The sequence below is a fragment of the Petaurus breviceps genome, unplaced genomic scaffold (assembly GCF_028583685.1).
Source record: "Petaurus breviceps papuanus isolate PSGF00001 unplaced genomic scaffold, PetGlider_PUasm1.0 64, whole genome shotgun sequence".
NCBI lineage: Eukaryota > Metazoa > Chordata > Mammalia > Diprotodontia > Petauridae > Petaurus > Petaurus breviceps.
Window position 1 is genome coordinate 2431556 of NW_027186428.1, and position 21673 is coordinate 2453228.

Sequence of the window (21673 nt, forward strand, 5' to 3'; positions counted from 1 at the left end):
GAAAGTACAAAGCATTTCCCCCTTGAGTTTTATGTAATGAAAATCTGAAAATAAACTTTAAAATTCAGAAATTTTATACATAGTGGAATAGTTGATGTGTTACTGTGATGTTATTTTTGTTTTTTACTCTTGTTATGAATGCTAATTAATAGTACACTTTTTTGTAGCAAATCATGAAGGACAGGTGGATCAATGCAGGGCATGAGGAAGATGAACTTAAGCCATTTGTAGAACCAGAACTAGACATCTCAGACCAGAAAAGAATAGGTAATCTTGTGGGGGTTTGGGGTGTGGTGTGATGGGGAAAAGGAGGGTGCAGTGCTAGAATGATTATTAATGTATGTTGTGTGTGTGTTTATATTATATGCTTATAGTTATGTTGTATGTCACTAACATACATGAACTATACTAGCAGCAGGTAACTAGAATAATTGGTTAAATGTGCACTCGTTTTAAGAAAATGTATAGTCTTTTTGAATCAAGGAAACGTTTTATCCTGAAACAAAATATTTTGCTATATGAACTTTCTTGTACCCTTCATTTAGATATTATGGTGGGAATGGGTTATTCACAAGAAGAAATTCAAGAATCTCTTAGTAAAATGAAATATGATGAAATCACAGCCACATATTTGTTGTTGGGAAGAAAATCATCAGAGGTAAGAGTAATTTCAGAAAGGAAAGCTAAAGATGCCTTTTGTAATTTTTTTTTTTAGTTTGGTAATTTTTTATATATGCAAGTAATAGTATTCCAAGTGCCATGACTATTAACTCCTTCTTTATTAGCTACTCTCATTTTCAAGGTAATAGCTCTTAATGCTAGATGTTGTCACAGATAACCTATCTACAGTTAGCATTTAAAAACAGTTTCATGTATCAGATGATTATGGGAATAATGTATATTTAGCAAATGTATTTGTTCTCTGCCCTTGGCAGCATATTTTGTAAAAGTACATTGCACAGCTCTTTTTCTTTACCTTTGAATGACCAGCGAGAATATGTCTGTTCCTTGAATTTTCAGCTATAATTTAAATATCTCACTAAAATAGCTCTATTATGTGAGGTTCAAGTTTGTATTTTAATAAATCATTTGTATTTGTATGTATGTTGTCCTTTTTCGATTGTTTCCTAGCTGGATGCTAGTGATTCAAGTTCCAGCAGCAATCTTTCACTTGCTAAGGTTAGGCCAAGCAGTGATCTTAATAATAGCACGGGACAATCTCCTCACCACAAAGTCCAAAGAAGCATTTCTTCAAGCCAGAAGCAAAGACGATACAGTGATCATGGTGAGTGATAATAGAGAAGAATATTCTTTGTTTTTTGTTTTAAACAGGGAGACTGATTATGACCAGTGGCCATATAAAATGATACAAAGTCTTTACCTCACTATCTAGGCAGATGCCTTTTTCCTTTTTTGTGAGTTTTTATGTGTCCTACAAAGGCCGGATGTGTCAGGGAGAGAAATGAACTCTGGATTCTCAAAGGCTATCCCCAGCTGATGTTCTGGTAGTTTCCACTAAAATGAAGTGTCTTAAATTTGGACTCAGCAGCAGACATTGTGCCTATCTGAAGATCAACCTAGGCAAGTTGTGAGGCTTGTTATCATAGGGTTGGACACCCATCCTAATTTTTTTCAGCCACAGCAATCAGAAATGCTGTCTACTAATATATGGAAGAACTGCGATCTTTATCGGTAGACAAAATACCTGTACTGATGAAATTAAAGGTATTTGAAGTATGTGAGTAGAAGTTCTATATAATACTTATAGCCAGAGTAACTGGGTTCAATTTCTGAATTACTCAGCTATTTGTATGTCTGACTGGTTGTTCTGCTTAAACTATGTAGATTTTTTTTTTTTTTTTGCTTTTTGGAGGGCAATTGGGGTTAAGTGACTTGCCCAAGGTCACACAGCTAGTAAGTGTTAAGTGTCTGAGGTCACATTTGAATTCGGGTCCTCCTGACTCCAGGGCTGGTGCTCTATTTACTGCACCACCTAGCCACCCCTGAACTATGTAGATTTAACCATATAGGAAATCTCCCTAGAATATTGAGAGTTCAAATGTATGACTGCTCCTTCCCAGTTTAATCTATAACTCTTTCAAAAAACCATCTCCTTTCTGAGGCATCTGTTTTCAAAGCATAAATCAACCAACATTTTTCAAGCAGCTATTATATACGAGGTACTATGCTTCCAACCTCAAGGAGCTTATATTCCATTGAGGAAGATAACACATAATGCATATATAAGCATAATGAAAAGGAAAAAAGGTTAATTTTGTGGAAAGCAGATGATCAGAAATTGCCCTTATAAAAGAGGTTGCATTTTAGTTGGACTTTGAAGGAAATTAAGCATCCTAAATCGGGGGAATTGGCATGAGGAACCCCTTTTCAGAGGTACCAAGAGGGGAAATGGAATGTTTTATGTGAAGAACAGCAAGAAGATCACTTTGGCTGAACTAAAGTGTATGTGAATAGAAATAATCTCTAATAAGCCTGGAAAGATAGGTTAGAACCAGATTGTGAAGGTCTTTAAATACCAGAGAAGTTTGTGTTTCATACTAGAAATAATACAGAGTTGCTGGTATTAGTGAACAGAGGTATAATGTGCTCAGATCTGTGTTTTAGGAATATTACTTTGACAACTGTGTGGGAGGATGGTTTAGAATAGAAACGTCTTTAGGGATAGAGACTGTATCCTAGCTTTATTAAAGCAGCTGTTATTTTGTTTATATTATGTATTATTATAGGATCATGTGTGTAAATATATATCACCTGTCAGGCTTATAGACATAGATTTATATGCCTATACAGTTGAGAAGTGATGAAGACCTGAATTAAAGTGGTGGTTTTGTCAGTGGAAAGAAGAGGAGAGATGCCAGAGACATCATCAGTTGTTTGGATGAGTTCAGTGAGGGAAAATGAAGATTTGAGTATGTCTCATGGGTTGTAGATCTTGGTGACTAAAAGGATTTTAATAGAAAAGGAGAAATTCATTAGAGAAGTGGATTTTGAGGGAAAAACAGTTTCTGTTTTGGACTCGCTGGGTTTTGACATGCCTTCAGGACATCCAGTTTGAAATGTCTCATCAACTCTTGATTATTCAGGACTGGAGTTCAGAAGACTTTTTTTGATAAAAGCATTTTTGTTTAATATTTTTTTAAGCAATTGGGGTTACGTAACTTGCTCAAGGTTACACGGCCAGGTGTTTCTGGGTGGATGCTAAGTGTCTGAGCCCGGATTTGATCCCCAGGTCATCCCGACACTGGGGCCAGTGCTCTTACTCGCTGTGCTATCTGGCCGCCCTTTTTCAATTTTTAAATTTTTTTCTTTTAATTTTATTTTTTGCTTTTTGAAAGGCAATTGGGGTTAAGTGACTTGCCCAAAGTCACATGGCTAGTAAGTGTGTCAAGTGTCTGAGGCCGGATTTGAACTCAGGTTCTCCTGACTCCAGGGCATGTGCTCTATTAACTGCGCCACCTAGCCACCCCTTTGTTTAATATTTTACCCTTTATATAGATTGCTGTCTTTATATGCCTATCTTTGTTAGTGTTTTCAAAGTTTTAATGTCTGAAAGGAAGGGATCAAATATATTCAAGTTGATTTTTATAATGTCTAACATTGCCCTATGAGCAAAGAAACAGTTAATTGATGCTTTTAATGATACTGAAAAAAATCATTGTATGGGTAGCTCAGGACTTTGTTATCTCCCTTCCCCCTTCTAAAAAAAGGCCATACTGTAATGTGTATACAATTTCCTTGACTAAACGCAATAAAAATATCACTCATCACATTATAAGGACATGAAAAATTTTTATAAGGATTTGGACATTTTCTTCCTGGTCTTGAACCTTGTGGTTAAACCTTCATCAGAATCATAGAATGAATCTGAATTTTTTATCTTCTCTCTTACCTCACGTCCCCCAACCCCTCATCTTGGAATGTCATTGGTTCCAAATTATTTACCAACTAAGATAAAACTTTTGAGCCACATACCTTTTCAGTTGTATATTCTATCATATATTTTATATACATTCTAGCCAAATAGGGTAGCTCTCTGTGTTCCATTCTTGTTTTTAATCTCTCTTTCTGACTTGTTTATTCTCCTATTACAAGAACATACCTCTTCTATTTCCCAATCTTTTGGAATCTATTTCTTCCTTCATTGGCTTCCTCAAGTGCTACCTCTTTCATAAAGCTAACTGAACCTGCCTTACAGGTGAAAGTGATCTCTACCTCCCCCAAATTTTTATAGCACTTTTACCTCTCCTTTGTATCCAGTACACTCTTCATGACATCATAGTTAATCATGTACTCATATTTTTCCTCCCATCAAATTGTAAGCATCTTGAGAGCATGGTATGTGTTGTATAGACATTTGTATCTCTAGCATCTAGTACAGTTCCCAGCATCTAAATAGATATTGACTCAATTTTTGTTAAATTGAGTTAGCATTTAGAAGGGTCTTAAGAGATCTAACACAACCTCTTCACTTTTCAAAAGGAAAAATAGCAAAGTAGTGAAGTGATCTTCCCAAGGTCAACAGTGAGTTTGGTGGCAAACCCAGAACTAGAAGCATGCTCATGTGATAGTCTAGTGTTCTTCCCACTATATTATTCTCTCTTCTAATCTTGATAAAGTTTCTTAATCTGTATTTTTTATTATATAATTTTATAATAGTATAGTTCTTACCTTCACAAATCTTTTTGGAATGTCCCATAAAAAACATTTTGAAACAAACTTAATAGGAAGTTAACAAAATTCAGTCAGCTCCTTTATACAGTTGCTTCCCAGAAAATAGGGAGATTCGTAAGTTGAGAAAGTGCTGGGGAAAAAAAGTGCTGAAAACTAAGAGTGCTGATGTTTCTGGTCATAGGGTAGAAAGGATAAGCCAGTTAGTCAGTAAACATTTGTTAAGCACTAGCTTTGTGCCAAGCACTGTGCTAAGTACTAGGGATACAGATATGAAAAAAAAAAGACAGCCTTTTCCCACAATGAACTTAAAATCAAAAAGGGAGAAGACAGCAGACAAAGAACTAAAAAGAGGATGGAGCACCCTCCAGCCTTCCAGTCAGAAGGACAGAGGGTAGTAAATGTACTGATAAGTTGTTAAGTACCAGGAAGTTTCACAAGAGTTTCCTGCTATGAGGTTCCTGGGACTTGGTGGAGTCCAGTCCAAAGGAGTTTTAGCCAAGGGACTTTGAAAACAAATTAACAAAAAAGGCCAAGCGTAGGCATTAGAGTTTGTTTGGCATAAAGTTATACTTTAAAATAAACATCTAGCTGTAATGACTAAGTGAGTGCTCATAGGCAAGTGTCAGCAGATTTTTTATTTCTCCTTTCTCTTGACCTCATCCTAAATCTATTAACCTGCGTATACCAGTTTCAAAAACAAATATTTAGTTTGTATGAAATGAAAATTCTCATTCCCTTGAAAGATTAATTTATGCTGAAACCTAGTTAAATATTCCTGACGGATATAATTCAGTGGCTAAAATTATCAAAGATACTGTCGTAAATGGTGGTGATGCTTATAAGCTTTTACTGATTGATTACAACCTAAACTTTATAGTTTACTCCAAGCTTCTAATTTTTTCACTAATTTGAGTACCTATTTATCTTTGCCATTCATAATCTTAAATGAAACCAAACTTGGCTATCTTTTTACCAAATGAAAAATTTCATGTTAGATATTTAAGGTGATGTTAGACCTCTTTGGATATAGAAAAGACAAAACCTTTTGAGCAAGTACAGTGTCACCAGTACTTCAGATTTTAGTAGTATTTTACTAGATTGCTTTTTGTTTGTTTTGAAACTATAAAACTTAATCATGCTTTCCAATGTTCACTTAGTTCAATGGCAGATATTCTTGATTTAAAATTTTCTAGAGGTGAGAGCCAAGTTCTTTTTCTTATAGCTACAAAATCTGAATACTCCTAACACTAAATAATTATATAAATTTATATAGTGCTCCAAGATTTACAAAGTACTTTTCTTAAAACAGACATGTAAGAGGGGTATTATCTATATCCTTCCATATTATTCCTATTTTAATAGATAAGGAATCTTGAATTAGAATAACTGATCACAGTCACATAGCTATTAAGTATCAGAACCAGGATATGAACCCAGTTTACCCAAGTCTATTATATCATACTGCCTTTTGAAGTACATTTTTATTTTTCACTCCAGAAAATTGAAATGATTAATTTTCCAAATTGTTTGAATTCTGGATTTTCTTCTACTGCTTAAGTCTTAAGTGGGCACTGTCTCCTTCTGTGCCTTTTCCTGCTTTGGTGAACCACAATTTCATTGCATTACGTAGTTAAATTCAAGGTAAATTTTGAGACAACTTGAAGGAAATGTTTTGTAATTGTGTAATACTATTCTGTTCCAAAAGGTGAAGGCCTCTCTTGTACAAAAAAGGATGTAATTCAGTCAAATTTTCAAGGTGAACCCATTGCTTCTGCATGATTTTGTGTGCATCATTAGCATAGTTGATTTGTTATTTTTACAGTAACATCCTCCCAAGATGTTTTCCAAAGGATAGATACCAAAAACTTATTGTGAGATCTTTTAAAGGAAATAGAAAATTATGAACAAGTGGATGTCATCTAAAAATTTAGATTTATTTATGGAAAAATTATATATCAGGGGGAACTTCATAGAGGATTTTACTGCATTATCTTTTTTTTTTAACTTTGAAATAGCACTTTCTTGCCCTGCTTGTTAAGTACTCTATTTTCAACAAGTCAATAGTAGAAAAACTTACTCTAATTTGAAACAAAAATTCTGTATTTTAGCTGGACCATCCATTCCTCCAGTTGTGGCATATCCCAAAAGGAGTCAGACCAGCACTACAGATAACGACATCAAGGAAGAAGGAATTCAGCCAAGGAAATCCAGCAGTAGTGCTGTTGGAGGAAAGGGATTAGCACCAGCTAGTCCCATGCTGGGTAATGCAAATAATCCAAATAAGGCAGATATTCCTGAACGGAAGAAAAGTGCCACTATTCCTAGCGTAAGTCATGTTTGTTCAATAGTGGTGCTTTGTTTTGTTCTTTGGTAAGGAGAGTTTAAATACCTGTTTAGAACATTAAGATTTTTGTCCATGAATGAATTCTATTTTTGTTCATCTAGCATAGCAACAATTATCCTTTAGCTGTTACAGAGGCAGCATAGTAGTATGGTGTGAATTTGAAGACATAGGCCCTGGGTTCCAATTCTATTTCTGCTACTTTCTGTGTAACTTTTGGCAAATCACTTTGCCTTTCTGGGTTGATTTCCTAGGTGTATGGTTTTGAGATTTAGAACTGGAAGGGTCTTTTGGGAACATCTAGTCCAAATTCATCATTTGAAAGTGAGACTCAGAGAGATTAAGAAACTGTCAAAAAGGTTCAGTGTGTAACCCTGCAGGCAGCTAGGTGGCGCAATGGATAGAGTGTCAGGCTAGAAGTCAGGAAGATTTATCTTCCTGATTTCAAATCTGGCCTCAGAAACTTACTTTACTTGGTAACTGCGTGAACATGGGCAAGTCCCTTAATCCTGTTCGCCTCAGTTTCCTCATCTGTAAAATGATCTGGAGAAGGAAATAGCAATCCACTCTAGTATCTTGGCCAAGAAAAATCCCAAATGGGATCACAAAAAGTCTGACAAAACTGAAATGTTTAAACAGTATCATATAACCATGCACCACTGTTTGTGTAGCAGGCTAGTATGGCTCCAAAAAGCCTAGTAAGGTGAATGTATATTTTAGTTTTTAGATAGTGTTTTTATTCCTGCTGGTAATAAAAGCCTAGCAAGTTTCCTGAAGTCATACTTCAAGTTTATTCTGAACTTTACCCAGTTTTTTAAACTTTTGCTTCCATCTCCTTACACCTATAGCTTATTTTGCTAATAGTCCATTTAATATTATTGATAGTCACAAAAGTTTAAGAATTTTCATTGACTGTTATAGTTGGAAATGTCCTTAGAGAATATCCAATCCTATTTCCTAATTTTATAGATATGGAAAATAAGTCTCAGAGAGAAGCAGTGACTTAAAGAAACTTCCCAGGGGCGGCTAGGTAGCACAGCAAGTAAGAGCACTGGCTCCAGTGTCGGGATTACCTGGGGATCGAATCCGGGCTCAGACCCTTAGCACCCACCCAGAAACACCTGGCCGTGTAACCTTGAGCAAGTTACTTAACCCCAATTGCTTTAAAAAAAGAAAAAAGAAACTTCCCTAGTTATACTTACTAACTGCCTTCTTTCATACCCTCCAGTTCTCTTGAAAATGCTTCCATGCTAGAGTTGACTCTCCATATTTAATTCTTTGTATAGAGATAAAATTGAGTATTATTTTTATTTCTTTTTATTTCTCCTATTCATCTTTCAGTCATTAGAAAATTATATTCAGTACCTTCCTGCTTAAGTATGCATAACACCAGATAAGGTGATGTTATCATTGAATATATTTAATTATAAATTTGTCGTTCATGTTTCGAAGTTCTTTTTTACTTTACTTTTAATGTCTTATACTTGATTTTCTTTAAAGATTCAGAGTAGCCCTGATTTTATGAACAGATTTTCATTTATTCTTCTGTTATACTTTGTTTTCTGAGCAGTTAACTGAGAAAGATAGTTCTGTAGCATTTGGAATGTTCTATAGAGAGCATCATATTGTAGTGAAAAAGAAGAGAAATAATTTCTTTAGAAATTAATATTCTTATAAAATCTGCATTAATAAATTGAGCTTTTCTTTATAAGAAAATAAATGCTGTTCTTACTTTTAGAATAACTCAACATCTGGTGGGATGACACGGCGAAATACTTACGTTTGTAGTGAAAGGACTACTGCAGATAGACATTCAGTGATTCAGAATGGCAAAGAAAACAGGTATGAAGCTTACACTATTAGCAAAGAAATGTGAATGCCTCATATTTTTTTCCCTAAAATCAGAGAGAGAGTGTGTGTTTTCTTTCCTCATTGTGATAAGGAAAAAAACAAGTGGCTCTTAGTCTATCACTGTACTTCATCACAGAAACTCCAGAGTTATAAATTCCTTTCATAGTTAAGGTCTTCAGTTATAAAAAGCAGACTGTTGACAATTCATTTAAATGGACTAATTGCGTAAGAAGATATTGGGTTGTGGTACAGAGAGAACATTTTTATTTCTATCTATGTTAGGCAGTAGTGACAAAGGCCCACAGGCAGAAGAGTAAGAAACCTGATGCAGGGCACTACTGTTAGGTCATATTAGAGAATTAAGAGGGAGTGGGAACTCTGATCTTATAGGTAATGTGAGGATAATAAACCAGAAAGCTTTGAAATCAAAGGTCAAAACTAAAGTTATTCTAGAGGGTAATTGAGAATGACTAGAGAACATATTTAGTCCACATACAAATATTTTGAGAGATATATATTCAAATTATATACTGAAATGATTTCATCATTGGAATCTAAACAAGGCACCTTTCTTTTGAATGTTTATGGGACTTTGAGGATTTTAAATAATGGGAATAAATATTTATTGGGCACTTTTTTATTCAAACTTCTTTGCAAATATCTTGTAGAGATTCCCGCCCTTAAGATATTGATTCTTTTTTTTTTTTTTTTGCCTTTTTTGGAGGGCAGTTGGGGTTAAGTAACTTGCCCAAGTTTACACGGCTAGTTTTTTGTGTGTGTATGTGTGTTAAGTGTCTGAGGCTGCATCCAAGCTCAGGTCCTCCTGACTCCAGGGCCAGCGCTTTACTCACTGCACCACCTAGCCACCCAAAACGCTGGTGGCACTGCCTTTTGTTTTGTTTTTGTTTTAAGGTTTTGGTTTGGTTTTTTTTTCTTCTTTCTTGAAGTGACACATATCCACAGTTAAAATAACTTCCAGATTTTTTTTAAAAAGCTAAAATTTATAAGGTAATATGCAAACTGAGTAAATGTGAATGGTAAAGGGACACTGATTAAACAGATTAATTATTCTTTTTTTTTTTTTTTGCTTTTTGGAGGGCAATTGGGATTAAGTAACTTGCCCAAGGTTATACAGCTAGTTATTTTATGTGGGTGTTAAGTGTCTGAGGCCTGAACCAAACTCGGGTCCTCCTGATTCCATGGCCAGGGCTTTACTCACTGTGCCACCTAGCCACCCCCCAGATTAATTATTCTTGAGAAGGGTGTGTAACAACAGCAAGCACCCTAGCATCCCAGGATGGCTGCTACCTCAGGTTCTTTGATCTGCTTTACTAGGAAAGATAGCTTTTTTTTTTTTTGCTTTTTGGAGGGCAATTGGGATAAAGTGACTTGCCCAAGGTCACACTGCTAGTTTTTGTGTTAAGTGTCTGAGGCTGGATTTGAACTCTGGTCCTCCTGATTCAAGGGCCAGTGCTCTATTCACTGCGTCACCTAGCCACCCCAGAAAGATAGCTTTTTAAGTGGTTCTTTAATTACATTCATTAGTTCAGTGGAAAAGTCAGCACCCTGAACTTCAGAGAAAATATAAACAAAAATAAAGACCAGCAGACAGGGTTCTGACTACCTAAATCAACTATATACTCTGCAAACATCTCTGGAGTGAGAGAGCCTTTACATGTGAGCAGTCAGGAAACTCTGAATCTTGATCAGGGAGTCACAAGATCCTTCTCATAAGTGAGCCCTGAAAGCAAAATACGCACACACACACACACACACACACACACACACACACACACACCCTCCCCCCCCCAGAGCCAGAAGGCAAGCAAGCCTCCCCTAAACAAGCTTCCCTTAATGGGCTTCACTTGAGGCCTATTAATGGGCAGGGAAGATCATTAAATGCCATTAACATTACAGGGTGAGATTAGGAACTAATATAAAGAGCAGTATAGAAGAAAGTCTCCAAGTATATTCGGAGATGAGCATATGTTTTCCAGCATGCAAAGAACTCATTTAGATCTCTTTTTCAAAAAGCACCAAAATCAAAGTCATGGAAGTCTAAATAAAAATGAAATATTTATTTGTGAGATGCCAAGTAAATGACCTAGTTTTTTTTGTTAAATGAAATGTTTCTTATGACAGCATATCTCTAGCTAATTTCTATCACATATACTGTAGCTTTTTTATTATTTGAATTCTCTTCAGTTATAGCTAATTCTTATGTTTAACTACGATACTGATATATACAACATCAACAAATGCAAATTTGTTGCTTGTTCTTCTTTGCTGGGATTAATCATACTTATCTGTTTTTATTTCATTTTTAAAACATTTTTTTCTAGATTCAGTAAATTTCTTAACAGTAGCTGAAATCTTAGTCCAATACCCTTCCCCTTCTATCCTTAAATCAACTGTTTTATCATCCTCCTCTTTTAATTAACTTCCAAATGGACTCAAATCCCCAAATCTCATACTAGTTGAATTAATGTGAGAGTAAAAATGTATCTGTAGTATAATAGGATGTGAAATAATAATGTGTTCAAAACATATGTCAAATTTTCAGAAGCTAATCTTTTTACCAGGATTGTTGGACTGGTCAAATGAGATAACGCATATAAAGCATCTTGTATATTCAAATCACTTGTAAATACAGCTGTTAGGTTCTGTGTGTTCCTGACTCTTTCCTACATCTGTAATTACTAGAAACCCACATCAGTATTTCAGAAGATGCCATTTCATTTGTGTAGCATGTACATTTCCCAACACAAATTGGATTTTCTCCAAATGTTTTAGTAGACAGCCTTCATGAGTTCTATGACTGAAAAATTCATCACGGCCAGTTTTATAGTAATAATCCTTTCTCCAGGCTGTCCCTTAGACCACAGACACAAGCTGTTGATGATGCAATACTAAAAGTTTTTCTAGTTGAAAGAATTTGTGAAAGCATACATTTCCCTATAATATCTTTCAGGAACTTGGGGACAGCTTTATACCACAGTGAGATTATCAGAATAACACATTAGGGTAATGCTAGTGAGGCAATCAAAAGTTTTTTTTGTCCTTTATTGTCATTTTTATTATCATGACAAAACAGCATTGTGTAAGCATGTGCTAAAATGGCGTGACATCATGAGTGCACATAACCCTAACTGCCTGTCCTCTAGACATACATGTTTTCCTCCTGTTGGTGTACCTGTTTTTTTTTTTCAATTCTAAATTCTCCTTCCCCTCCCTTACCCAATGACAGAAAAACAAGACTTATTAGAAATATGCATAATCAGGGGGAAAATCTGCATTAGCCATATTCTAAAAAAAAGTAAGAAAAAGAAAGGAAAATAATACTCTTCAATCCATGCTCTTGAGTCTTATCAAGGCTTATATCTGGAGGTGGATAGTATCATCATGAGTCGTTTAGAATTGTGGGTCATTATGTTGATCAGGTACTAAGTCTTTCGGAGTTGATTATCTATATGATTTGCTTTTTTGTTACAGATTGTTTTCCTGGTTCTGCTTATTTCACATTTCATCAGCTTATACAAGTTTCTCAGGTTTTTCTGAAATGAGCACCCTTCATCATTTCTTTCAACATACTAGTATTTCATCACATTCATATACCACAATTTGTTTAGGCTTTCCACAAATGATGGACATCCCTTCATTTTCCAATTCTTTGCTACCACAAAAAGAGCTGCTATAAATATATTTGCACATATGGGTCCTCTTTTTTTTTCTCCTTGGGGTACAGCCCTATTAGACCTGTTATTGCTGGGTCAAGCAGTATGCAGTTTAATTGCCTTTTGGCCATAGTTCTAATTTGCTGTCTTTCTTTTTTTAGTCTTTCATTTTTTTCCCAATTGCACATACAATTTTTAACATCCTTTTTTTTTTCCAATTTTGAGTTCCAAATTCTCTCCTACCCTCCTGCTCCTTTCTCCTCTTTGAGAAGGCAAGCATTATAAGCTATACATGTGTGATCATGCAAAACATTTCTCTATTACTTATCTTGTAAAAGAAAACAGCCACCCCCTCCTGCAATAAAAACACCAAGAAAAATATAGAAAGTAGAAAAAAGTATGTTTTGATCATGACTTTCAGGTAGTCCGGTAATTTTTAGATTTATCTCTTCTGGATCTGTTTTCCAATTAGATATTTCACATTACCTTCTGGGTTTTTTTTTTCATTCATTTGGATCTGTTTTTAGTATCTTGATTTCTTGTAAAGTTAAATTCCTCTTATATAATATAATAAAGTTAATTTCTCTTATAAAGCTCTCATAAAGGAACTGCCATTTGCTCCAGTCTAATTTTGAAGGAATTATTTTCTTGTCAGTTTTTCAAATTCCTTTTCCATCTGGCCAATTCTGCTTTTTAAGGCATTCTTCTCCTCACTGACTTTTTGGGCCTCTTTTGCCATTTGAGTTAGTCTATTTTTTTTTTCTTTTTGGAGGGGGGTAGGCAGGGCAGTTGGGATTAAGTGACTTGTCCGAGATCACACAGCTAGTAAGTGTGAAGTGTCTGAAACTGAATTTGAGTTCAGGTTCTCATGGTTCTGGGGCTCACTGTGCCACCTAGATGCCCCTGAGTTAGTCTATTTTTTAAGGTAAGGTGTTATTTTCTTCGGTATTTTTTGGGGTCTCCTTTAGCAGACTGTTGACTCACTTTTCATGATTTTCTTGCATCATTCTCATTTCTCTTCCCAATTTTTCCTCTACTTCTCTTACTTGATTTTCAAAATCCTTATTGAGCTCCTCCATGGCTTGCAACCTATTCATATTTTTCTTGGAGGCTTTTGATGCAGGAATTTTGAATTTGCTGTCTTCTTCTAGTTCTGTGTTTTTATTGTCTTTGTCACCAAAAAACAATTCTATACTTTGATTTTGCTTCCTCTATTTGCTCATCTTGCCAGTCAGTTAATTGAGTTTTGAGCTGTTTGCCAAACTAGAACTCTGCTTCCAGAGTGGAGAGTACTGTGTTTCAAATTTATGGGGTTTTGCGCAGCTGTTCTAGGCACCTGCCTCAGAACTGTGAGGATGACTGCCTCTCCACAGCTTCAACAAGCTCTGCCATGCTAGCACTCCTCACAAGACTGCAACCCAGATTCAAGCAGAGCAAAGCAAGAGAATCCTGCCTCAGTGCCAATAAAGAGATTCCAGCAATTGCCCTCTGGTCAGCCACTTGGTCATGCCACGATTTGTGGGGTAGGAGCTCCGAAAGCAGCTGCTGTGGCAGCAGCTGCAGATAGCAGCCACCTCTGCTGCCCCCTGGTCCAGGGCCAGACCTCACTCTTCTCTCACCTAGTTCTAGCAGAATTCTCCCACTGAACTTTTACTTTCTTTTTGGCGTTTATGGGTTGAGAAGTCTGGAAACCGCCACAGCTGCCAGTGATTCACTCTCCTGAAGTCTGTTCCAGCCTACCTGTGCCGGCACAACCCATGGTGCTGTGGCTCTACTCCCAGCCCAGTGCGATAGACCCTTCCTGTCAGCCTGCCAGGCTGCCTTCGGAGGGAGATTTGTTTCTCTCTGTCATTTTGTGGGTTCTGTAGCTCTAAAATTTGTTTAGAGTCATTTTTTGCAGATATTGTAAGTGGTTGAAGCAGGAGCTCAAGCAAGTTCCTGCTTTTACTCCACCATCTTGGCTTCATCCCTGAAAAAAAGTATGTTTTTCAGACTTCACTTCTTTCTTTGGAAATGAGTAGTGTCTCTTTCGTTGTGGGTCCTTTGAAATTGTCTTGGACCATTGTATTACTGAGAATAGCTAAGTCATTCACAGTTGATCATTGTAAAGTATTGTTGTTACTGTGTACCATGTTATCCTTGTTGTGCTTCCTTCATTTTGCATCAGTTCACGTAAGTCTTTCGAGGTTTTTTCTGAAAGCATATCCTGCTCATCATTTCTTTCTTTTTTTTTTTTTTAAAGCAGTCAGGGTTAAGTAACTTGCTCAAGGTTACACGGCGAGTTATTTCTGCATGTGGTGCTAAGTATCTGAACCCGGATTTGATGCGCAGGTCATCCCGACACTGGAGCTGGTGCTCTTACTCACTGAGCCACCTGGCCGCGCCTTTATTTATTTATTTATTTTTGCTTTTTGGAGGGCAATTGGGGTTAAGTAACTTGCTCAAGGTTGCACGGGTAGTATTTTTGTGTGGGTGTTAAGTGTCTGAGGCCAGAACTGAACTCCAGGGCTGACATTCTACTCACTGTGCCACCTAGCCGCCCCTGTTCTTTTTTTTAAGGTATTATTTTCTTTACTATCTTTTTTTGTGCCTCCTTTACCAAGCTGTTGACTCTCTTTTTATGATTTTCTTGCATCACTGTCATTTCTTTTCTCAGTTTTTCTTTGATTTTTATAATCCTTTTTGAGTTCTTCCAGGAATTCTTTTTTTTTTTTTTGAGGGCAATTGGGGTAAAGTGACTTGCCCAAGGTCACACAGCTACCTTTGTGTTAAGTGTCTGAGGCCGGATTTGAACTCAGGTCCTCCTGACTCCAGGGCTGGAGCTCTATTCACTGTGCCACCTAGCCACCCCAATTCTTTTTTGAGTTTGAGGCTAATCATATTTTTCTTTAAGGCTTTGCATGTAGCAGTTTTTACTTTTTTGTCTTCTGAGTTTTTCTTTTGATATTTTTTGTCACCATAGTAACTTTCTATAGTCAAGATCTTTTCTTGTTTGCTCATATTTCCACCCTATGACTTTTAACTTTATGTTGTTAAGTTGGGCTCTGTTCCTAGTATAAAGGAGGCATTGTCCCAAGCTTCATGTTTTTTGTGTAGCTGTTTTCGGAGCTAGTTCTGGGGATCTGTAAGTTTTCAGTTCTTCCAAGGTGGTATGATATAAGGAGAAGTGTATTTAGTGTTTTCGGCTTATACTCTGTTCTGTGAGCAACCACCAGCACTCTTTTCTACCCTAAAACTGTGACTAGAGTCCCCCACTCCCTTACAGCCTCCTGTATACTAAAGAGATTGAGACTGTGACCTGGATTCGAGAATGAGCAGTGCAACAAAGCCCTGCCCCCAGTGCCAGCAAAAAGACCCTGTAATCTCCTGATCCCTTACAAAGGGTCTTTGGACTGAGAGTGTCAGAAGCCACCACTTCTTAAGACACTCCCAAGGTTTGCTGAATGAATAAAGAAATCTAATATATCTGTAACTTTAAGGATATCAAGTCCTTTGGCAGTGCCCATGATCTGTTCCTTCAGGTGTCTTGCAGGCACTTCCTTTGTATCCCTCAAACATCTGTGGGTGTTCTCTTCAGCCATTCCCCATTCACTTCAATCAGGATGCCCCTCATTACACTTCAGCTATGATCCATGTTCCAGGTCACTTGTGGAGATTCTCTAAATCATGTTGCTAAAGCCTGCTGATGATCAGACTGAGTATAATTTAGTAAAACCTGATAAAATCGAATCAAGTTAACCTTCCAGTGATTAGTTTATGTTATGAAAACCAGTTAAAACGTTATGGAGTTAACCTTATAAAAAGAGCTATAGGAAGAACTTCAGAGTAGGCTGCCTAATACTTGCATCCCATTACAGTTATTCACAGGTGCTGGAACACTGCAACAAGATTCATATATGTGTGTGTACGTACATACTACAGTTTTGCCTGCCATGATTAGAGAGATTTGCTGTGAAAGGAAGGAAGAACATAGTCCTATCCAGGTCTAAGCCTAAGGGCACAGAGTGACTTAACATAGGTGTAACAGGATAAAGCATCCTTAGTTCTGTTTGATTGTAGGAGTCGTAGTTAACCTTTTGAAACAGCCAAATATGTAGCAAAGCTCCACATTATTCACAGGGTATCATAGCCAGGCTCAGGATTAACCAGATGGGAAGCATTCCTAGTCAAAAAGGAAATCATGCAATGAGAAAACTGAATCAAGACGATCCTGACATTGCTTTGTATGGCTTTCCTCTCAGTCTTCCCAGGCACAGACATTCACCATATACAGACGTTCATAGTATCCACCTATGCTCCTTTTGAGTGGCTCCTCACATTTCCCCCAAGTGGTAGATTACTCTCTTTATGATAATTCAGACAATTATACCTGAATTCAAAACTCAGAAGTTTTTACTAATCACAGCTTAGGACTAGGTATAGTTATTATTTCTCATATTGTTGCAGTAATAGTTAACAATATAAAGTATATCAAACCTTTCCAAAAACAAATTCACTCAACATCCCTTTTTTTTTCCCTAGGTTAAACTTAACCTGGTGTAAAAGTCATTAATTAGACATTAAGAAAATAATCATATATGATAGTTCATTCAAAGCCCAGAAAAACATTAACTATTTGCTATAAGTCTCTAAGCTAATACATATCTATTTGATACTCATTTAAAAAAAATTATTTTATTTATCTCGTTACATGTAAAAAACAATTTTAGCATTCATTTTTAAAACTCTGAGTTCCAAATTCTCTCTGTTCCTCCCTCCCCACATCCCTTCATTGAGCAGGCAAGCAATTCAATATAGGTTATACATGTGTGGTCATGCAAAACACTTCCATAATGGTCATATTGTAAAGGATTTAACTTTATTTTCCTCCATCCTTTCCCCTCTTATTCTGTTCTCTCTCTCCTCTCACCCTGTCCCTCCTCAAGTGTTTTGCTTCTGACTACCCTCTCCCCCAGTATGCCTTCTTTTCTATCTCCCACTCCCTTCTTTTATCCCCTTCCCCCCTACTTTCCTGTAGGATAAGATAGATTTCTATACCCAATTGAGTATGTATGTTATGCCCTCTCTGAGCCAGTTCTAATGAGAGTAAGGTTCATTCACTCCCTCTCACTTCCCCCCTCTTCCCCTCCACTATAAAAGCTTTTATGTGAGAAAATGTATTGTGTTTTTACCTCTCCATTTCTCTTTTTCCCAGTACGTTCCTCTCACCCCTTAATTTTATTTTTTAGGTATCAACTTTAATAATTAAATTAATTATTAGGGTAGTTAGAAAGAGTATATCTTTTTAAAGTCCTTTATGATTTCTTTTTACTTTTTCATGCTTCTTTTGAGTCTTGTATTTGAAAGTCAAATTTTCCATTTAGCTCTGGTCTTTTTTCAAGAATGAATGAAATTCCTCTATCTCTTTGAATGTCTATTTTTTCCCCCTCATGGATTATACTCAGTTTTGCTGGGTAGGTGATTCTTGGTTGTAATCCTAGCTACTTTGCCCTCTGGAATATCATATTCCAAGCCCCCAAAATAAATTTTTAAGACTGCAGCCTTCTTAAGACTAAGTTAACTCAATTTCAATATATACTGTTTCAGTTATAATTTCATAATTTTCTGAATCCCAAATTATCTTACAAACCACTTCTTTGTAAGCTATCAGTTGCTATAGAAATGGGAGTAATTGTCTTTGTTGCAACCCAGAGAGGCTCATTGATTTGCTAAGATATACACAGGTTAATTGTGAAGTCAGTATTGGAACCTAGGTTTCTTCCTAACCTAATGTTCTTTCCATTAGACTACATTGTTTACTTTTTGTTCTAGTACCTCCCAAAACACTATTTCCTATTTGTTAATCTTGATTTATACTAGATAAGTACCAGAAGTGAGAGGCCATAGTTGTGCCAGATCTGATACTGTATTATAAAGCAGTAATTATCAAAACTCTCTGGTACTGGTATAGAAATAGAGTGGTCAATCAGTGGAATAGATTAGATATACAAGACACAGTAGTAAATGACCTTAGTAATCTGGTGTTTGATAAACCCAGAGGCCACACTGCCCTGATGATCCAGTACTCTGAACCTTAAAGATCTGGGGGTGGGGTGTCATCCTAAACTACCTGAAGTGAAGATGAGTGTAGGGAACCCAGATGACCCCGGGTGAAAACAAGCAGGTCCAGCTACTCTACCAAAAGTATAGCAGGAGGTAAAACCATGCATTGTCACAAAACCCCAAGTAAATCAAAAAACTCAGCAGCCATTATCAAAAATTATTATACATCTAGAGATCCCTAAACCTAGAATATGCCAAAGAAATCAGTGATTCCATGATACAACAGAGATACTAGAACCAAATCAAAAGAATTAAAAAATAGAAGAAAATATGTGATGTCTGATATCAAAGGAAAACTCCAGTCACTTCCTAAAAAGAACTCCAAAAGGAAAAAGCCCCAGAAATGTCATAGCCAGAATCCCAAGCTCCTGTATCAAAGGAAAAAAATACCATAAACATCCAGAAAGGAGTTCAAGAAACAATGATAAAAAGACCATACCCAAGTAGGATCTTGGAAATACAAATCAAATAGTTGAGAGAAACTGAAATAGGGAATTTTATTTGAGCAATTTAAAGGGACCATATAGTAGTATAATTCTAACATTCTAATGGAGAGAAGAAACAAGTGTCCCTTCATATCCTTAATGACTTTACATTGTATTGAGGGAGTTAAAATAAGGAAAACACATCTTGGGGATGGATTGGTTCTGTTCTGAGGATTGGAAAGGGAAAAAGAAATGAATATATGCAAAGTGAAGAGTACTGTATACAAAGTAACAGCAGTATTTATTGTAAGATGATCAGCTGTGAAAGACTTAAGCTATTCTCAGCAATACAGTAATCTAAGACAGCACTGAAGGAATTATGATGAAAAATGCTATCCATCCCCAAAGAAGGAACTGATAGTATCTAAATACAGATTGAAACACGGTTTTTTTACTTTATTTTTCTTGAGGTTTTTTTTTTGTTCTGTGTTTTCTTTCACAATATATGCAAATATTTTACATGATTACACAAGTATAACCTGTATCGAATTGCTTGCCTTCTCAAGAGGAGAGAGGGAGGGAGAGAATTTGAAACTCAAGAGTTTTAAAAACGTTAAAAATTATTTTACATGTAACTGGAAAAAAATAAAATACTAAATTTTTTTTAAGAAGGGATATGAAAGCAAATAGTATGAACAAAGAAAGAATGGGGTGAAACTTGCTATTTCTTATAATCAGGGTGAATGAGAAGAAGACTGAACATGGAAGAATGGGTAAGGAAAGTGGGCATCAGAAAAACCTGTTATCTGAAACAGACAAATGAGAATTGAATACACACTTTGATGTAGAAATATTATCAGACTCAACAAGGAAACAAGCAGGAACAAAAGGTCCCTGAACTAGCTTAAGAAGGATGATGATGCCAGGGAGGAAGTAGCTACAAGCAAAAAACAACTGATCCTAAAGAAAAGGGAAAAAACGAAGAACTAGAATCTAAAGAATGCTTTAGATTTCCTCTTAGAGGATTGGAGAAATGGCTAAACAAACTGTGGTATATGAATGCATTGGAGCATTATTGTGCTATAATAAATGAAGTAAAGGGATTTCAAATAGTCCTCAGTAGTTTGAACTGATGTAGAGTGAAGTAAACTACATCAAGAGAACAGTTTACACAAAGACAGCAACATTGTAAAGAAAAATAACTTTAAAAGAGTTAAAACCTGTGCTCAAGGCAATGATCATGTCTCCAGAGGACTTGCTGATGAAACCCGCATATTGATAGGTGACCAACTCAAGGTTCAGAGGAAAACATAAATTTTTGGACCTGGGGTCATAATCCACAGTTTAAGAAGCACTGAAGGGGTCATGAGTGGAAGAAGTTTAAGAAGCCCTGCTAACATGACTTAAAGGAACTTGTAGCCAAGAGAACAATTAGAAGGCTATTTACAGTAATACATATGAGAGTACACAGGAGAAAAGAGATGAGGACCTGAACTAAAGTGGTAGCCGTGGGGGTGGCTAGGTGGCACAGTGAATAGAGCACAGGCCCTGGAGTCAGGAGGGCCTGAATTCAAATCTGGCCTCAGACACTTAACATAAAACTAGCCGTGTGACCTTGGGCAAGTCACTTAACCCCAATTGTCCTACCTTCCCTCCTCCAAAAAGCAAGAAAATAAAGTGGTGGCTGTGTAAATAGAAATAAGGGGACATAGGTCTAAGAGACGATATGGACAAAGAAATTGTAAAATTACAGGAGTTAGATAGATGTGTTCAGTGAGTGTGAGTGAAGAGTTGAGGATGACATTGAGACTACACGGCTGAGCAAATAAAAGGGTAGTTAGGTGTCCCTGACAGTAAAGTGGGGCAAGGGGGGAATTTGGGAAGAAAGAGAATGAATTCTCTTTTAGACATGTTGAGTTTTAGGTGCTTAGAGCACTTTCAGTTCACAATATCCAGTAGGCAGTTGGTGATGTTGAATTGGAATGCAGTGGGAAGGGAGTAAGACTGGTTATGTAGGTCTTTGATAGTCATCTAGGTAGAGAAGATAACTAAGTTACAGGGGAACTAATAAGATTATCAAGAAAAGAATATAGAGAGAAACAGAAAGAGGACTCAAGACCTAAATTTACTTATGTTATTGCCATTAGTTCAATACTTCAAGCCTATAAGTTCATCAGTGAACATTCCTCAGTTGACACCTCTTACAACCTCTCTGTTGAAAGATACTGTGGGGGCGGCTAGGTCAGAAGGACCCGAGTTTGGTTCTGGCCTCAGACACATAACACACACACACACAAAAAAAAAAACAAAAACTAGCCGTGTAACGTTGGGCAAGTTACTTAACCCCAATTGCCCTCCAAAAGGCAAAAAAAAAAAAAGATAATGTGACTGAAAATTTCATCAACCTGTACCCAGCCTGATCCTCAGGTAGCCCCCACCAAGCCAATACTCTTAAACCTTTTCACTTTGTAAAAAGAACTTTTCTTCATTATGTAAAAGCATCAGAAGATGACTTTAATGTAGGAATGATAACATGAAGTGGAAGGGGGGATGATTAGGATATTGTTACTGAGTTATATCCATGCTGG

General features: G+C 36.5%; 1 protein-coding gene across 8 annotated transcripts in view; it reads left to right on the plus strand.

Annotated features, from left to right (window-relative positions):
* MARK3 (microtubule affinity regulating kinase 3) overlaps positions 1-21673 on the plus strand; it is a 139470-nt gene that overhangs the window by 107597 nt on the left and 10200 nt on the right. For all 8 annotated transcript variants that reach the window (XR_011171496.1, XM_069103770.1, XM_069103766.1 and 5 more), the window contains 5 exons: positions 168-267; positions 546-658; positions 1132-1285; positions 6801-7018; positions 8772-8875. Coding sequence is in view for 7 of the 8 variants with exons in the window: in XM_069103770.1 (XP_068959871.1) it covers positions 168-267; positions 546-658; positions 1132-1285; positions 6801-7018; positions 8772-8875 (689 nt within the window). In the remaining variant the exon portion in view is untranslated. The remainder of the gene's footprint in view (positions 1-167; positions 268-545; positions 659-1131; positions 1286-6800; positions 7019-8771; positions 8876-21673) is intronic.